Raw genomic sequence first — 20,725 nt, forward strand, 5'->3', positions numbered from 1 at the left:
TACTATTTATTTTTCATACCCCTAAGTGATAAGGGTTGTCCAGAAAAAATAAAAATAAAAATAATATTATTTTTAAAATAATAATAGTATATTATATATTGGTTGCTATTGGTTAATCGGGCACGTTTGTTAATTTGTATTATTATTTGTTGTCAATATATATATATATATACATAAATGAATGATTGTGTGTAGATTAGACTTCTGGGAAGAAGATAGGAAAATTTAAAAAAGGTTAAATTTGGTTTTTTTTATCCATCGGATTTTAGTACGGTTAGGTTAGGTTAGAATTTTGTATTAATTGATTATATTAATCCACCATAGGTGAAATAAAGTAAAAGCGACAAACCTGGTATAACTTTGATACTTTGGAGTTAAATCATATAGTTACGTACAAACAGTACGGGGTCCGCGATTTACCGCAGGTGGATTGCCTACCTGATAATATACTGCTGTGAATCAGAATTTTTATTCCGGGCAACAGAAAAGTTAAGATAAATCTAGAACATCATACACCGAATATTAAATAACGCATTGAACAAAGTTTGAGTCATATACAGTGTGAACATTTAATGGGTAGCGAATTGCACGGGATCAGTAAGTATAAAAATAAAATCGTTAATGATTTAAATACATTTTTCCTTACCTATTGTCTTAATAAAATATGAATAGACAATAGTACCTACAACAATACCTACCAACTAATTTAACTAACGTTTATTTTCACTCAGTTTTGAGTTGATAATATATTAATTGAATTTTATGACGTGTATTATACATTTGTAGTTTTTGAAGAATGTAATAACTGAACTAGAATTCAATTTGAGAGTGCTTTGTATTGGCACAAGATTAAGATCATCAAAAAATAAGTTTTTATATCAGTGGGATATTATTAAATCAAAACACTAACTATTTTAAAAGTTTACAATTTTTGTCTATAGAAATATCGAGTTATAACTTTTTGCAAGAGTTGATAATCATTTTAGCCTGAAATAGTTTTTCACAACAGAGTGTGATTTCCCCTCCTGTCAATACTTTTAAAAATAGTATTATTGTGTTAGGATGTCTTAAATGTGCCCAAGTACATAATTTCTAAGAAAGCGTCAAAATCAATACAAATATTAATTTAAAATGATATAATATTGTACATTTATAAATGGCGTATCTTATGTTTTATTACATCTAGGTATCTTATTGTACAAAAGTTTATTTTATAGCCAATTTGCTTTGGTAAGATACCTAAATATAGGATAAACACCTAAAATTTATTTTTGTTGGATTATTGATTGTAAACCGATTAAAATTACAAGATATGATTAAACACATTTTATCAAATATGATATTATGAATTTATTGTTGTTTTTTTTTTATTATTACTCTGATAGCATAATATGTTATATAAACTATGAACTATTGATACATTGTAAGTGGGTAATAAAAGGTTTTGGTTTCTAAACGTGCTATTGCCAATTTTATCAAAATCGAGTTATACATAATATGTTCAATAGTTGTTCATACTTAACAATTTGCTGGGAACTAAAAAATTATATGAAATTTGTAGTAACACATTTTGGAAAAAATTCAATGGAGTGGGTCATTTTTGCTGTGAATTTTTCATTTGAAAACATGCTAATGACTAGCAAAAGCACGTTTTTAACAAAAAATATGGTTTTAAATTAGAATAAAAAATATGTTTGAATTAAAAAATAAAAATTACGAATGTATTGATTTTACAATGATGTGTTTTTTTTGTATCTATCAACACATTTTGGAGCAGTAAAAATATTTCGATATTCTACATTGGTTTCTTTTCTGGTAGGAAAGTGAATTATCTACTTGATACTTTATGAGGTCAACAGTAAAAAACTCCCAATAATTTTCATAATCGTAGGGGAAAACAAAAAAAAAATCAAAGATAAACTGAGAATGAAAGCCAGTTTTCGACAAAATCAATTTTGAATTTTGGTTTTATCTAAAAAAAAACCGTAGATCCATGAAATGTTCACTGAATTTTAAATTAACATTTTGTATACACCAAAAAAATTTTAAAAACATTATATTGTCTCCCTTTGAGCTATTTATCGGATATTTGATACCTATACGGCTATACTTCATACTTAATACCAATATCATTTATTGATGGTCAGTACATTGTCTTAGAACAAGGACAATAATATTATGCAAAAGTACTTAAATAAATATACGATTTTATAAATATTGAATAATCTCTCAAATGTAAATAATATAAAAAGTTTATTTTGAAAATTAATAAGCTGTCAATTTAATAAACTTTTAACTAGGAAACTATTTTTTAAGGTGTTGTTCTGTAAGCAGAGTCGAGTTTAAATTAAAGATAAATCTGAAAATCTGATACAAACGATAACATATAGCATGTAGGATACTTTATATAAATAATAAAGATGAAATGTAAAATATAAAATCATTATTTAAAAAAAATAGTGTAAAAAGAAATGTAAAACCAAAATGTTTTACGTGAAAAGCACTTCTAAAAATAAAAAAATATTATTTCCACGGCTATAACGATATCGGTTTACTCTCTTACTCTTACTCTTACTTTCTGCAAGAAATTTCTTAAAAAAAAAAAAAACCAAACATTACCTTGTTGTTTATCCTAAAGTAACTAGTTGTTAAGAGGACGCTACACCCGCATGTGTTGTCTCCGTCTTACAAACGTACAACATAACAAAAACTGTTTTGCGCGGGAAAGAACCGAGAAGGCTATAGTTATAACTAAGAAACGAAATTTTCACACTGTAAAGATGAGAACATTTACCGTGCAACATCGTTTTTATTTTTCCGATATCACAAATACAAAAAAAGTTATTCAAGGTTGAAATAATGCATTTTTAAACAATAATAACTTGTTTGGTGTTTGTGATATCGGAAAAATAAAAACGATGTTGCACAGTAAATGTTTTCATCTTTACAGTGTGAAAATTTCGTTTCTTAGTTATAACTATAGCATTCTCGGTTCTTTCCCGCGCAAAACAGTTTTTGTTATGTTGTACGTTTGTAAGACAGAGACAACACATGCGGGTGTAGCGTCCTCTTAAGTTACGGAAGTAGCTGTAAATCTTAAGTATTTTGATTTAATTTCTAAAAATTAATTTGTTATTTTGGTAGGATAACTTTATGATATTGAATTTCAATATTGGTAAATAAAAAAATTATAAATCAATATCATTGTATCAAAACTATTGTACCGCATTATATATTTTTGTAAGAAAATAGTCATATAGGCAGGTACCTATTCTTCGGCTAATGGATTATTTATGTATTTCAGTGACGAGTAAACTATATTTGAAACTACTAACTTCCAAAAATGAATATAGGTAGGTAAATAGCCAATAGGCATTATATTACCAACAAGCCCATGGAAATAGAGATCAATAAATTATTTACACAATATATTTTTATTACTTGTATGAGGAAAATAATAGTAAACATTGTACTAATTAGTGCTTTCTGTACAAAAGTCAACAATTGTAACTAACAATAATAACAATAATCCTTGCATAATTAATTGCATTAAGTGCACCAAATAATAATAAAAAAAACTGATAAATAAAATAAAAAAGTAGCATATTATATCATAAGTTAGTGCCTATGTTCAATGTATAGAGGCAATTAGAGCTAGGATTTATACAATAAAAATGAAGAAATATATTATGTATTTTATTTTTAACAATATCAAAATAATGCAAAAAGGAAAAATATTATAAATTCTAAAATAATATAAGTATTAAATAAGTAGTTTTTATATACAAACTGATCACAAACAGGGAGTAAAATATTACAGTATTTTACCATAATTTTTTAAAAATTAACTTGAACATTTTTGGACTCATTCAACAAATTGACTGAATTTAGCTCCTTTACTTTGAACTTTGGGCATTCTTCAAATCACTTATTTTAATGTTACACTAAATGTCACGCATACAATTTAGTATCTACCTGAATGTCGAACACTCGTCGTACCCATTAAGGATTATTGAATTAATCTATGAATAACCAAGGTTTACAAGCCTATATAGATAATATCTTATATTTTACTTGACTTATAACTGACCATGTCAGATTATAAATATAGTATATTTACGACGATTTTATATTTGTTTTTTATAATGGTTTCTCAAAAACTCTAAATATGCAATTATGCGCTTTTTAATTAAAATATGCAAAAATATGCAAAAAAAATTGTTCTACTTCTTCAATTCAGTATTAGCTAAATCGTGGATGACATATAACTGACAATCAATGTAACTTGTAAGTATAGGATTAAAGGAAAAAAAATATTCTTATGCATAGAAATCGTAGCATTTGATACGATATAATTTACAAATAATATTTCACATTAAGTCATTACAAAGATTTATTTTAATTTCAAACGAAAACGTTTTCTCTCAATAAAAATACTTTGATTTGGCGTACCTATATATTTCTCATGATAGTTTTGGTAAACATAATGGCATATTATTTTTAACGCATATTTATTTTGAATATAACAATTTTAACTACCGTATTTTACATATATTTTGACTTTTAAGAGAATAAAAGAAAAAACATTTGTTTCAACTAAACAATCGGACCGCATACAAAATATGATACACTGCTGGGCGTTTGTATCGTTTCGCTCATCGGGACCCAAGTTGGTGTTATATTATTATTGTACGTTATTTAGAACCGAATTGGAGTTCAAAATTTATTGTATAAACGTGCTTGTGGCACAATGAATAAAAAAGTCACTCTGTTGTGTAGTAGGTTTTGAGTGTACCTCGTTATTGAGTAGGTAACTATAATGGATGTGTTAAATTTGAATTCAATGGTATATCATTGCACACGAAAAACGATCGTGAGTGGAGATGGCGTGTCAGCCCTCAATTTCTAAGGATATAATATTATATTTTATGATTTATTTATACCACTATAAGCAATTTATTTTAAATATTCTATTAGCTACTAATATGAATGGTAGAACTAATTTATGCCAAACATATCGAACATATTATTGCTGATGTTAACTTAAGTGAGTGCCGACTTAGAGTAGCATGGTGTAAATAGTAAGAAATATTTTGAAAATAAAATTGTGTACATTAAATAATAATATACGTAATGGCGAAAAGTTACAAGTTTCTAAGATTAATGTTTTTAGAATTAAAGCAAAATAATTTAACTCAATAAATGTAAGATAGTTATTTTTCAAATAAATATCCAATATCTTATAACAGTAAACTTCGAAAGTCTATAAATAAATATTGCATTTATGTATTTTTGATTTTTGTAAGAGCAACCTGCCTTAAATTTTCAAGCTTTAGATTTCAAAATCGAAAATTTGATCAATTTTTAACAGAAAATCAATTTGGTAACGTTCATGGGTTTTTAACTTAATACGCTTATATTATTAGTAAAAAACTGGTTTTGTGGAAATATTCCAGTAATTTTTTGTCTGTTTTTCGATTATTTTGAAACTAACTTTGTAATCAGAAACTACCATGGAAGTTGAATAGCATTTTTACTGTTCCAAAACAGACACAAACAAAACATACACACACATCATTGTAAAGCCAATCACTCCGCTCAGAGTATAAAATGGATCTCACTAATATTAATTGACCTACAAACCAGACTGGTGATGAAATGTGTGGTGGTAAAAATAGAACACAATTTAATTTAATTATAGTTAGCAGGAAATTAAAATAAACGTAATTTATTCATTTTTATTTTTACATGATTATAATTGTACTATAAAGATGATAACGGCCAAAGGGATAAAGTTTTATAGCTTCTGAATTAATTGAGGTTAGCCTAGTGGTTTTTATGAAATTAATGTGTTTTAATATAAAACAAATTTTGGTAATTTAATGATGCAGGAATATTACTATTAGTAATTAAAAATTACTTTTAAAAGAGTATTTCAAAAAATGTTATAATTTGTTAGAGAATTGACAATTGTATAATAATATGTACTTCATATGTAGATACCCATGAACATTTACATGGATGTAAAATTTCTATCCATAATTTCATGAAAGATTGTGGGAAACACATTTAAAGTAGATAACTTTTTTGAAATTGTTCGTATGTTTAGAACATATAGGTATAATACTATAATGTATATATATATTATATAATCTATTAATATGTGGATCAACAATAAATCATTGATTGACCTTAAACTATAGCTGTCTGCGATTGATGCTAATAAACGTGTATACAGTATTTGAGTGATATCACAATTCAAATAGACGAATTTCTATTTTAACGGTACCTAACGTGACCCACTAAAATGTGAAGACAAACGTCTAGGAAATGTTTATGGTTCAACCTGCAGCCAGAGGGATGACAATAGTCTTTTGACACCAAAAAATTACAATGCCACCGAGTATAAAGGCCTAGGGTATTTGTAATTTGTTGATGACGTGACGATAGTATGAAATGATCACAGGATGTTATTGGCCTTATATTGATTATTGATCAGTGCTATTTAAAAAAAAATAGATTTATTCAGTTAGAAATTTAAAACACTAGCGTCACCGCAGATTAAAAACGAAACATAAGCATAATTATCTTATTTTACTGTTGTTATTTAGATAGTAACAAAAGGTTGCGATAAAATTAAAGAAATAAAAGCGAGCATCAGTTTTTTTTTGCAGCGATGTTTATCATTTTTGGGGATCAAGTTTTTTGAAAGCAATTATTCATCTTCATTGTTATAATTTAAAATATTAACAATCTCTGCAGTGCCTGACTCAATGTCAGTTTTAATCTTTTTTTTTTTCATACAATTGAAATAGTAGCCAACGTAGACTATTTCCTGCTATTTGATTGGAAATTGAACAATATGTTAGATTTTTGATAGCATATGCCACGATTTCAGCTTATATTTTTAAGTAAAAAATATATTGCATAATATTTACATCAAACAGTAAACAATATTTTTATGACCATGCAACTCAAGTTTATCAAGTCATTATTCTAAAAATAAATGCAATTTTGAATATCGTATTAAAATTTAAGTTATTTAGCTTTGACACTATTAAATTGAACACTTCTCGTCAAGAAATAAATCATAAAAAAGAAACAGTTTTGAAGAATATTTTTTAGATTAATTTTATTTTTTCTTTGTCAAAAATAGCCCATTTAAATTAATTTTTAAATCAGTCATGTTTAAGACTGAAATTATATTTGTGCCCAAGCAAATATTTCGATATGTCATCTTATATTTTCTTCGTGTATTAATATTATTATTATTATTATTATTTAATATTATTCTAACGAAATTATTTATTTTCACGAACTACTAAAATGGAAGAAAGGTTGGATAATATAATCAATTATCATTCATTTCAAGCGTGAAATCAAGGCAATAAAACATTTTTTTTTTTTGTAGATGTTGAAATTAATATTTTGATATATCACACCACCAGGCACCAATCATTTTCATTAAAATATATCTGACAAATAATTAAAAATGTTTGAACCTTAAAAGTCATTAAGTAAATTTACTTACCGTTACTACAGCCAATGGAATTTCTGTCATTAAGAAAACTGTCACAACGACAATGAGCATCAATGTTGTGCAATTAGAATCTCTTAGACGTTTGCATTCGTTCTTTCTGTTCTCTTTGAATAATTTGTCTCTTTTTAATTGCGCATCTCTCATAGCCCTGAAACAGTAATGATAAATGTAATACTGAAAATGTACCTCATCATTTTGGATGAAAGAAACCATTTCAATTTAGAATGTTTTTAAATTAAAATAGCATATATATACGGTTAATAATTATTATTTTACATACAATTACATTTTATGAATTATATTATATAATAACAGGAAAACAGTGGTCTAATACTTTCGTTTACGACAAGGTAACTTAACAGTTAAGGTAGCTCTACTAACTACTGATGCATGTAGTTACCTTCTATAAAAAACGAATTAATATTAAATTAACATTTTTGAATTAATTATTAAATTATAAAAAATAAAAAAATGTATGTACCTATATAAGTATTATAGACAATAGCGCTACAAGTAAAGTATATTATTTTTAATTTTTAAATTATTTTATACTACAGATAAAAAAAGCGGGTAAGTGGATGTCGCTCTGCTGTACAGTAGGTTACAAGTGGGTCACTGTATAATGGATTGTATTACATTTGAATTCAATGATATCATATCATTGTTTACAAAAAACGATTCTGAGCGGAGACGGTTTGTCAGTCTAGATATTTTATATTTTAGTATAGCCTGTAAGTTGAACTAGTATTATAAATTACAACAAAATAACTAAAATCGTTATTTTTATTTTTATTAGTTTCTATGATGATAAACAAAGCGTTAGAAATCAAAATCCCACTTTTAGCGGTTTTTTGTAATTTGTCAGTGGTTTTTCCCGTGGAACGATAATTCTTTGAGGTAGTTTCTACAAAAAGTAATTATGACTTGAATTTAGATTTATCGTATTCAACAAATCACTGACTTTATTTCAATATTAGTAGATACGCTGTTTCAACGCAAAGTTATTTTCGTCAGAAGCCAGCTGTACATAGCTAAATACCGAACTGGATACCGTCATTTCAATTTTATTTTATGTATTAAAATCGATTTCAATAATTTTCAACAAAACAAATGTGGTTAAATAAAATTTACATTGACTTGACTTTTTTCTACAAAACTTACTATGTCAAAATCAATCATATTCCACTAACAGTCTCTTTATTCATTTATAGAATATTATAGTTAATAATTTCTAAAACTTTTATAACTGTTGATGACTTAAACTCAATAAAAATACAAAAGACTTTCTCAACACGACGAGTACTTATATGATTGTTAGGAGTGGAGGGTATTGGTAAGACATTTTTTTTATTAAATTCTATAGATATTATTGTATCCAGATTTTCTAAAAAAATGATTCTGAATTTTGATCGAAGTAATTTCAACAGAAGTTTTACTATTGTTTTTGGCGTATTTAAGCGTACACTCGCGCAGGAATGATTTGCCGTTTTGTTTTTTTTTGTGTGTACAAGGAGGGTGAAAGATATTTCGCTTTTTCCATATAGGAAAAAATGTTTAACTACGTATCTATAGGTAGTTTGAATAAACTATTGGTAAAAATTTATTAAAAAGTGACTCCTATTTTATTTTATTTGAACTCTTTTGAAAAAAAAAATATGTAGGCATATCATATTGTTTCGTTAATAATAACATATGGCAAAAATGTTTCAAATATAAAATTATGATTATGATTAGTATAGTTAATATTTTACTTATGAATATCATAGTTGTAGATTATTATCTATACTAATATGGAGACAAATAAGCATTTTGTACTTAATAGTTAGTATACACGATAAAGGTCATAGAGGCGAGTGTTCCATCGACCACCAGGCCTTTTGAAATGTTTCATTGGCTATGCACTGTTATTAATATAAATAACTGGTCCAGATGGTCTTTATTATACCATAAGGTTTAAAAAAGAATTGACTGCAATAATTTGGTACAATAAAATATTAAGATGTGTCAGAAAGTATTTAAATTTTGGATTGTATAACTTTTCATATTTGCTTAACTCTAAACTGTTGTTAACTTCTGCAAAGGTTAGGTTAATAATATAGGATACAATAAGCAAACCTTTTTTTATTTTGTTATTTAATTATTAAAAAATATCTCAACGTGATCATAAATACTACACATGTAGTAATTTAAGTTTTTACAAAAGTTCTAAAGCGTTATTTTCATAAAATTAACAACGAAAACATAAATATGAGAAATTATAATTTTAAGTACCTAGGTATAACGAATGGTAAACGAATAGGTAACAATAATATAGTTTCTTGTAAACTATGTATTCAATTAATGATCATTAATGATATTTATGTCCCTATTAAAAAATTAATACAATTAACACTGCTCCTATGTTAATACGGTTAGAAACGCAACATTATTACATAGGGAATAATTGCCGTCGTCGCCACTGCTGCAGATAACACCATGGAACAACACGATTACCGTACGAGTTGTGCTTTGCTCGACGAAAACTGCACGCAAAATTTGGTAGACAAAACAACATTACGTTATTGAAACCAATAATCCCAACCAACGACCAGCAGACATCAACAACGAGAGAAATTGTTTATAAACGGGTGCATTTACTGTGATACTTCCTGCATATAATACTAAGTTATAAACTCCTAAATGGTTATTGTGACAGCAAATGGACCAGCTTCCTAGGCTTAATCGGCTGCATCCACAAACATCAGACTAAACTCTTCAATCTTGGTAAAAACCTTTATGTAATATCATGCAGTATGAGGTAGAAAACAAAGTTAAATTATTCACAAATACAATAGTTGACCAATTTCAAATACCCAACACTACCAATTGGGTAGGCAAACTGGTCAATAAAAATGTTGAACAACGTAGCATTTCATTAATCGTAAAATATGAATTTTATGGCTAGGCGAAGTATGTGATCTGAATGCTCCAAGCAAGGTGGCTCGTCGAACTGCGTCTTGAAGAACAACTGTTTGCTCTGCTACATTTTCAACAGATGTGCTGGAAATGAATATCTTAAGATTGGGAAAGCATTATAATGATTCCAAGTTCCTAAAAATATCCTTAGGTTAATAATTTTACATCATAGACCAATCTCCTTCTAAACGCTCTGTCAAAAGTCTTCAATTCCAAGTCGCTGTTAAATAAATTCAAAATGTTATACTTAAACCTAAAATTCCGAACCGAAAAGTTAGACTTTAGACCCCTCATTGCATTTTGACAAAGCGTGACATGATAATCTGTTATATAAACATTATAGACTCATTGTAAAATAATTATCATCACAAATCATACATTTGACAAAATGTTTCTAATTTTATCAAATACTCAATTACATCCTTAATCAGGAACATCTAAGAGCTGGATCATCTCAAGTTTCTTCTTTGTCACCATACCTTTTTGCAATTATTTATATTAATGGTATGTCACTTCACTAAGGATAGAAATTGCTTTATTCGCTGATGATATTTTATTTTAAGCCTCGAGCAACTTCAAAATGTAGCAGCCAAGAAACCTCAATTGCGGATCAACCACACATGTTTCTAAACCCGTCCAGAACGTCACCAATACAATTCTCAAACAAATGTATACATACAATTTGCAAAATTAGAATAAATAATAATGAAATATACTGGTAAAAAATTATCAAATAAAAATACTCAATGGAGGACGGAGTAGCCTAGTGGACTAAGGCGTCGGTTGCGAACTCAGCCACGGGTGCCATTTTTCTTCGGGCAGTCACCGTGTCCGGAAAGAGAGACCGCCATCCCCCATCCGGGCATGGCAGATACCTACGAGTGCCCACTTAAAAATTCTGCCAAAACAAACACACACGTGCTCAAAACCTACAGTAGATACCCCCTCCTACAGTTCCACAGGCTAATGACCTCAGTTGTCAAAGACTCAAAAAAAAAAGAAAATACTCAAGTGTTTATACAAACAAAAACCTAAATTTAAAAAATCTTGAATAAATAATTACTAAAACCTCTGTTGAACTTGAAATTTTTCTTACTAACTAAAAATATACCTATACAAAATAATATATTATGTAATATACATTCGTCCAATAGGTACTTTTCTTTATGTTGCTCCAATCTGAATAATCAAATTAATACAGATACATTTATTAAGCTTTCTTTCAGGAAGGCTTTGATTCGCTAGTAATTTCACCATTTTGAATTCTTAAAATACTTTATTTCCACAGGAAAAAATTTCAAAATTGATACTTTTTCTAATAAAAAAATATTATAACTTCATCTTTTACAAGCACTAAAGTACTTTTACAGGCAACTAAAGTATTAAGATTCCAATCTATATCAATTACCTACATTTTAACAATTTCTAATATACCACACCTAACATACATACTTACTTTATCACAGATACCTAACTAATAAAAAACGAAGCATGATACTTAATTTATACAAACATTATCGACCTGAAAACAAATATTTATAAAATATTGAAAAAGTCAAAGAACTGAAGAGAAATAATGACGAACCAACTGACGTATACAATGGAGAGAAACCAGTAACTCGTCATCGTCGAAACTAGCCGACCGATTATATAAATAAAACACGGCTGTAAGCGTTTGACTCGTCATCGGAACAATCAAAAGTTTGACTACCAGTAAGTCAACTAATCCACGGAAATTACCCGATGACGTGGTCCATAGCTCTCAGATAATGGGTGATCCTTTGACGAAACACCCGCGAGTATCTCCGTATTGATCAACGAACCACCTAGCAGATAGGTACACTTTCCACGGAGTGCCATGAGACACTAGGTACACGTTCTAAGAAGTTCCATGAGCTTCATGTCACTACCATCATGACTCACTACTTATAAACGGTCTTTCTTAAGACCAGTCAACGCTGTAAGACATCTGGAAAACGTGCTACACTATTGTCGACGCAAACTGTTCTTTTCAGGACCACCACTTGCCGTTTAACAACACGATAGCCGTCACTTAACTGAGTGGTCACTTTCGTGGGATGCTTTTCCACACCCTAGCTATGTAAGACTGCACATTCTGTACGACTGTACAAGTTAGCGCACCCAACACTGGCATGCCTAACCTGTACAATATAACTTCTAAGTAATTGATAACTAAAGGCATTCTTGGCAATATTTTTCTGAATTGTTATTTACTTTATAATTATTTATCTATATTATATTATTAGTTTTTTTTTTAAATACTGAACGCTAGATCTTTTTACAACGATTTTTTAAGACAGTAAACAGGATTGGTCAGTCATGTCGAAGAAAAAATATTTTCAACAAGGATATTGGGATTATTATGGAGAAGATTATTAAAATTATTATAATGGGTTTATAGTGTTTTGTTTTTCAAAATGGAGGTGACGAGGTGAAGGTATTTGTGTACGTATCAAGGAAAAGAATTACATTTTTTATTTTAATAGAGTTATAATATTTTTAATTTATTTAAAGATTAACTTTAAGTAATTTTACTATGGTAAATCAATAACTTTAACGCGTAAACAAGAGAACACTGTTTTTATAATAGTGTTATTATCACTAAATTATATTTTTAAATATTTAAACTAACGGAAAATATGCATCAATTTTACTGATGTGAAGAGGTTTTTCTTACGATGAGTAAATAAATCTAAATCAAATTCTTATTTCAATTACAGTAATAATTGAAATTCAATAACATAGATGAATGTAATAAATTTGATTGGAAATTATAAAAAAATATCTTATGTGCTAGATGTAATAGTACTATTTAAAGTTGTTATTAAATAGTATATTTTAATGTTCATCCTTATGAATATACATAGTTATTTTGTGTACTTTGTTTCTACTTTAAAATAAAATGTAATTACTGATTTTTGTACTTAATTATCAACATAAAAGACTGAATTTCGTTTAAAATGTTTACATTTTGTTTTAAGTTATGGGACATTATCATTACAGCTATAAAAACAAAAATATTAATAAATTAATGCAATTTAATTACCTATTTGGTTTTTGTAACTTTTATTTTTTACACTATCCAGGCTAATGTAATATTTAAGATTTCAAGAATTTTAATAATTAAATGCGATGCCCTAATGACTAAAAAATCGTTTCGTTAAAATTTAAAAATGTACATACCTAGGTTTAACACGGTCCCGTTTTTACACTCGGTTTTATTTAGTGCTTTCAGGCAGCAGCTAACCTTAAACTATATTAGGTTTATCGTTATACCAATTAGTGAAATACGATAATAATGCAATGCCTGGCATAGAATAAACCCATTACAAACACTCGGGATTGATTATTTTATTAATATACTTAGATTTACTTACCTGAACAGTAAAAGATTTAACACGACCAGAGATATGCACGGGCCAGTGTGCACGAAGATCACACGGAACGCATAATACAGCGTGAAGTATACGTCAAGTGTGACCCAATGTTCAACCCAATATGCGTGCTTCATCTTGAATTGGAAAAAAACAAAACATACATAATATATTACTATTTAACTTAGTTAATATTTTGTAAATAATACATCCACAGTACACACGGTATAATTTGAATCACACAAATAATCATGTATTTGTTTTTGAATCGTCAGTTGCAGTAGTTAAGGTAGCAGTCTACTATTACACTGTCTCCGTATTACGTGCGATCCGTGTGGTTTACCCGTTACCACAATAAACCTACCAAATAGTTGAAAATATTCAACTACTTCACCGTGGTTATTTAAATGTGGTTACTAACGAGTAGTGAAATCGTTTTACCCGAACGACATTATTTAATTTGGTGAATAACAAGAAAATTCTGAACACGGACCACACGATTACACAATACGGTGAAGGTGTATAATAGGTACTTTAAAATATGTGAAATATTGTAATAACTAGAAATATTAAAAATAATCCAAATATTTGGATACCGTTGGGTTGTGGTACTATAATAGAATCTATTTAATAATTAAGATCATGGCGTAGAGTAAATACTCTAAATCCTCTAAATTTTACTTTTAGGAATTAATACGAATTATGAAATAACTGTTTTGATAAAATAAAAAAGTCAAACTCATAAAAAAAAGCACCGACTTAATTATTTATATTGGTATGTACGCGTTTAATCAAATCACATTAAAATTATTAGTTTTAGTTAAGAATACTGTCACCGTATTTATTTGTAATTAAAAATATATATTATTTAACATTTTGACATTCAAGTGAATAAAAATATTAATTATTATAATAGATAGAATTAACGATTTATATGATATAAACATTAAATCATGTAAAACAACACTTTGAACAAATTGGATAAAACATTTAATTGTTTTTAAACAATAATAAACGTATAGGTAAAGAAAAAAAAATCAATAACAGGTTTCGAATTCTATAAATATAGACTTAAGCTACCTACTCTAATACAATTTTCATACTTCAAAGATTGAACGTCTTATTGATAAAATTGAATCAGTCGCCTGGTCTTTAAGCTCAGTATTGCGTTCACGGTAAATAGCGGAAAGGATCGAATATGTGTGGTTTTTTTTTTAACTCTTTGACAACACGTTTTTATTTGATTTCTAAAGCGTTTTTATTTTTAACAGCGTTTTGAAAGGTGTTTTTTTTTTAAATCTTAAATACACGGTAGATACATGATTAGTACTTTACGATATTGTTTATGCGCAATTCGATGGAATATAATATGAAGTTTCACTATAATATAACTAGGTACATATTACTAAAATATTACTCAAGCTCTAATCCGAACTCAGTGAAGTATCTACCGACATATGGATATAATTATTATTACTATCATCATTATCGTATGATTAAGTAAGGTTATTTCAGATGGATATTGTTAAGTTCCCCGATGCTCGAACAGGTATAATTCAAACTATAATATTCACATGTTAATGCACCGACGATCGGAAATTACGCAGACAATTTCCAACAGATTATAATATTTATAGAAGGTAACCTACCAACTAAACCCGTTTTAGTTCAAAAGCACGAACAGTCTAAAGATCACCAATATATTATAATACTCTTTGGGACTTAATTGAATGCTGTCGATTATATCGTTGTGAATTAAATATTGATTTCATCATTGTATATAGGTATGGTCACGTTAAACTGTTGAGAAACACGCGTGACTCGAGAATTCAATAATAGGTGGTTAACATTAAACAACGGCATTAAAGTGTAGCCTTTAAAATTAACTATGAATGTTATGCTTTGTTACGAATTACATTAAATAGGTACCCATATAAATACATGTCTGCCCGTTATTTGTGTGCACGAGAGTCGGGAAGTGAGTATAAATTTTAGGACATTAATTTATTATCATAAAGAAATGTATAGATTCTATATAATATTTATATCATATTATAATAAATCAATATTGTTACTATCACAAGGAAATTATAATAAAATAATTTACTCGACCATCTCAATGTCATGTTAAAACATTTAAATTTTATAACAGTGTTAATTTATTATTGTTTGTGGAAAATCTTATGTCTGTTCACTTAATATTTACACTGTACTCTAATACTCTATAGTCCGGTAATAATAGCGTTGTACTTATTATTAATAATGTATTAAACTCGAGAAGAATGTATACAAACACCGTGTGTGCCGTTGAAAAAAGAACATTTAAAGTGTTTGAACAGTTTTGACATCGAGTGTATAGTTTATGATAATGTGTTACAGTTTATGCACAAGTACTTTCTTCCGAGGGTAGTTCGATGGCAGCCGAATTTAATCAAACAAAGTTTACGATAAACTTGATAAACATTCTAGAGTAAAATTGGTGAGATAGTTGTTTTACATGCCTACGATATATTACTATAACGCCTCTATAACTCAACCATCGAGTAACTCTCAGCTGAATTAAAATTAAAGTATACACCCACACGCAAATACGTGTAAACTAATACACTTAATACGAAACTTAAACATTACAAGGACCGCAACAGCCTTGTCGAAAATGTTCCTCGATAAATTATTAAGGTGTAAAACAATAAATTCATACTCAATATTTTGTCATAAGAATTATTGTATCGTACTATTCAATACGATTTGTACCTAACCAAATAGAAGCATTTATATGAACGAATTTAAATTTAATAATTGTATTAGTAAAAAATAATGAGAATGTAGATATTAGGAGAAAACTAATAAATTAAAAATGTACGTAAGTACGTGCACATATCGTGAGTCTTTGATATGTGTTACCAAGTACTCCTATAATATTTTATCTATTAACAAAAAAATTTAAAAAGTATCTATTTTTAAATGTATTCAGTTAGAGTTTCAAAAAATGATTTCGTTATAATAGAATATTTTAGAATATTTTCATACACAGTGACAGACGACAGTGTTGTACTTGTAGAATTTAAGTAAGATTGACATTTAAATAAAATTACTACCCAATAAAATGGTACATTTTATTAGATACAAGAGATAGTATGCATAATAATATAATATTGTTTTTACATAATTTATACATGTTTCAACAATTTTAATTTGAATTAGTAAAATCACTAAAATGTCGAGCATTTAAGAAATAAAATAAGTTCCCGAGGTAAGTAAATTAATAAATGTTAAGAATTTTCAAATGTTACTAACAACTGTGATTACAATATATTAGTTTGAGTATCAAAGTAGTATATGGATTCTTAAAATTTTAAATTTCAAAATAAATATAACAATTGCTATTTCAATTCTAGACAAATGATTTCACGTACATTTAAAGTCTTAAAAATATGCATACGTCACATCACTGAAAAGGGAAAGTTTCTACTATGTTATTGTGATAAACTAGGGTGTCGAAACAAATACGTGAGAAAATGTTTTCGAGAAACTGGATGATTATAACTTGTGGTTGACTTAAATATACTCAAAACTCTTGCTTTAAAACAAAACTTTTTCGATTACTTCTAAAATAGCTTTCAGCATTGAGGAAATTTCATCAGTGAGTGAATTAAAACATGTTAAATGGTGTTAATTTATTATTATTTATGCCATTTTTCTTTTTCTTTTTAGAAAATCTCGTCTTAAAACGTTTGGGAGTTATTTACCGTCAATAGACTTAACATTATACTATATTTCCCACTTAATTGTTTTATAAAATACGTATTTGAGCTGATAATTAATATTTAATGATTGTTTCATTTTAAGAGAATAGTGGATATGAATCTGTTGGATGCGAACTGAATAGATGCTGATAATCTGTTATTTAAACACTTTTAAAAACTTGTATCCTTTTGTTAAGCTTATAGCTTTTATTGGATATTTCTTCAAGTTCTACTTAAAATTTAATATAATTTTCTCGAGACTTTATATACTAAATCCACGCTAAATAACGAATATTAAAAGTTTCGAAAACTTGGATATTGGGACTTAAAAACTATGGTAAAATATATTTCAAGTCGTCGCACACCGCACGAGCTCCCCATAAAAATGATTATATAATATTGTTTAGTATTTTAGCATAATAATTCCATTTTTAAAACTTTTACACACTCAACGAAAGGATGGTTGCATTTATATTCTACGAACTCTGTTTTAATCTGATGCCATGTACCTACTGGCAAAAAAGGTTAGCAAAAAACTGTAATTATTTATAGTATACATTCAGCTGAGCAAACATACACTCGTTTCAATTGATTATGCCATATATATGTTGTTTTTTTTTCATACAAAAGTAGAATTTTTGAATGCATTAATAGTGAAAAGATTTACAAAACGGTCATAAATAAAAGGACAAATTATGCGTAAGGGTGTACCTCACAAGCAGACCATTTCAGTATCTGTTCAAACAACGACGAATGCATATAAATAATATTGTTTTTTCCCCCACAAAATCGGAGGGGAATAATAATAATTATATATCCTGATTCACGTGAAAATGTTACTATGTGATATTATAAGAACATGTTTTTGTTTTAGGACTTTTGGCACGAAAGTTTTTATTTATTTATATTATTAAACTCAATTGCAATGCGGTTGTTTTGTTTTTGAAAAACTCATCGTTGGCAAACGCTTATTTGTAGATGGTTAGTAGTATAATAGATAGGTACTACACTACTACAGACAAATAAATTATAAATCAAGTACAAGACGTATACCGGATTACTACACTGCTATCGCATTTAACTGGAATCTGGAAATGGTTTCACATATTTTTTGTTTGCTTGCAAGATAATTGATGTATAATACTATTATGTATTCAACTCATTGTCCGATAATTATTTAAAAGAAAAATTATATAGATTATTCAATTGTTTTCCTTATTATTTGTTTATGTTATAAACAATAATATTTATTTTTTATAAATGTATTTCTTTTTGTAAGAACTACGTCTGACTATTAAATAGGATTTAATGATATAGTAAAACAGATAAAGTAAAATACTATAAAATGTGATATATTTATACATACCATACATGTATGGTGATAAAATACTACACGTAAGCACTCATTTTTACGTATTCAAAATTATTTGCAATGTTCCATTTCACAATATTGATATTTTCAATTTAATATTTTTATAAGCAAGACCTTAAACCATTATAATTCCGAATGTAGAGAAATACCAAATGTATTTTTGTAATAATATTTCTAATTAAATATAAATTTATATAATAATGAGTGTCAGTTTTTAAAATTGTCCGCAATTCTATAACATTTTATATTTTAGTTGATACCTTAATTATAATACTTTTCCACTAATCTACTACCTGATACTACCTACTATTTAGAAGGGGTTGATAGGGTGTATTATGTCGAGAAAAAAATGACTTCATGGGAACAATTCTCAGGCCTTGTATAATTGTCGGACTTTGATAACTATTATTTTATCTGAAAGAATAAGACTTCTTACAGTCCGCATCGAAGTCCGATATTTTATATTATTTCAAATAATGGTATAATATAGTTTATAAAAAACACTTATAATTGTATTATTGTTGAAGATATATTATAAAGTTTGAGATTAAAATATTGGAAAACGGAGTTTGATGCGGCCTGTAGAATATTACCTTTTATTAGTTAAAGAAAATTATCAAATTTCTGTGATTTTACAGAACAGGATTATTATACCCGTAAAGAGTATTTTTGTGAACAAAATTAAATTGGCACCAGGCGCTTTAAGACAAATATATAGGCATGATTTAGAAGAATTTATACGAGATTTTAAACACAGTTTTTTGTTATTAATTATAATACAAAAAGTAACAAAAATACGAGCTTACATTTTTTTTTTGTTTCTTTTGATTTAAGAAATACTCAAACATTGTAATGTCGAGATTAATAACTTACTGTAAAACTACATTTTTTGACACCAATAACACAAGTGCAACTAACTTTTCTCGTGTATTGTTTGTGTTGTACTTATTATTTATGCTTCAAAGTTTCGAAAGAGCTTTTTTGATAGAATAATTTGTGCTTCAAATAGTTAAATATATCTTCAGAAAAATGCGCACTTAAAGAAGAATATCGATTAATACATATTTTTTTTTTAAAAGACTTTTTGCAACATTAAGATTTAAGATATTGACTAAACTAGTGTTGATTGTCTGCTTGAAACGAAATAGTAGAAAAACTTAAAAAAAACCTCAAATTTGCAATAGTTCATTACTCAGAGATCTAACACACACATTTTTCATACAAAAGAATAACATTGTAAATACATAGATTTATATATAACATATAGTCCGTATTGGTTGTTCCGATTGTGTCATTGTGTGTATCCACAATTATCGGGAAAAGCGATCCTGTGCTAAAAAAATATGTATACTATTGAAGCAAAGTTTTCAATTTTCTTTTCTGTAGTTCAAAACAGTTTTATCATTTACGTTGGATGTTTCAAATCTAAACGTAACTATCAATCAATAAAGTATGATTGCGAATTTGTGACCAACAATGAAATTTTTCTTCGGTTGTCTTATTTATTATACGATATTGATATCTAGACAATAGTTTTATTTTCATAAGAATCACTTTTATATATATACGTAAATCAAATTATGAATTTCCAGATAGAATACAAAGACGACCTGGAGTGAAAATTATTCTCACTCCGATCACACGACCATGTAATAGTGGTGAGTTGCACGAAATTAAATTTTAAAACAATAATAAATCATCGTATTCGAAAAACGAT

At 27.7% G+C, this 20,725-nt stretch overlaps 1 protein-coding gene across 3 annotated transcripts in view; it reads right to left on the minus strand.

The window, feature by feature from the left end:
- Positions 1 to 20,725, minus strand: part of LOC132936747 (sex peptide receptor) — a 222,892-nt gene that overhangs the window by 5,170 nt on the left and 196,997 nt on the right. For all 3 annotated transcript variants that reach the window (XM_061003501.1, XM_061003502.1, XM_061003503.1), the window contains 2 exons: positions 13,894 to 14,027; positions 7,532 to 7,688 (listed from right to left, as the gene is read on the minus strand). In XM_061003501.1, the coding sequence (XP_060859484.1) occupies positions 7,532 to 7,688; positions 13,894 to 14,027 (291 nt within the window). The remainder of the gene's footprint in view (positions 1 to 7,531; positions 7,689 to 13,893; positions 14,028 to 20,725) is intronic.

Source organism: Metopolophium dirhodum, chromosome 1, assembly GCF_019925205.1.
Source record: "Metopolophium dirhodum isolate CAU chromosome 1, ASM1992520v1, whole genome shotgun sequence".
Classification (NCBI taxonomy): Eukaryota; Metazoa; Arthropoda; class Insecta; order Hemiptera; family Aphididae; genus Metopolophium; species Metopolophium dirhodum.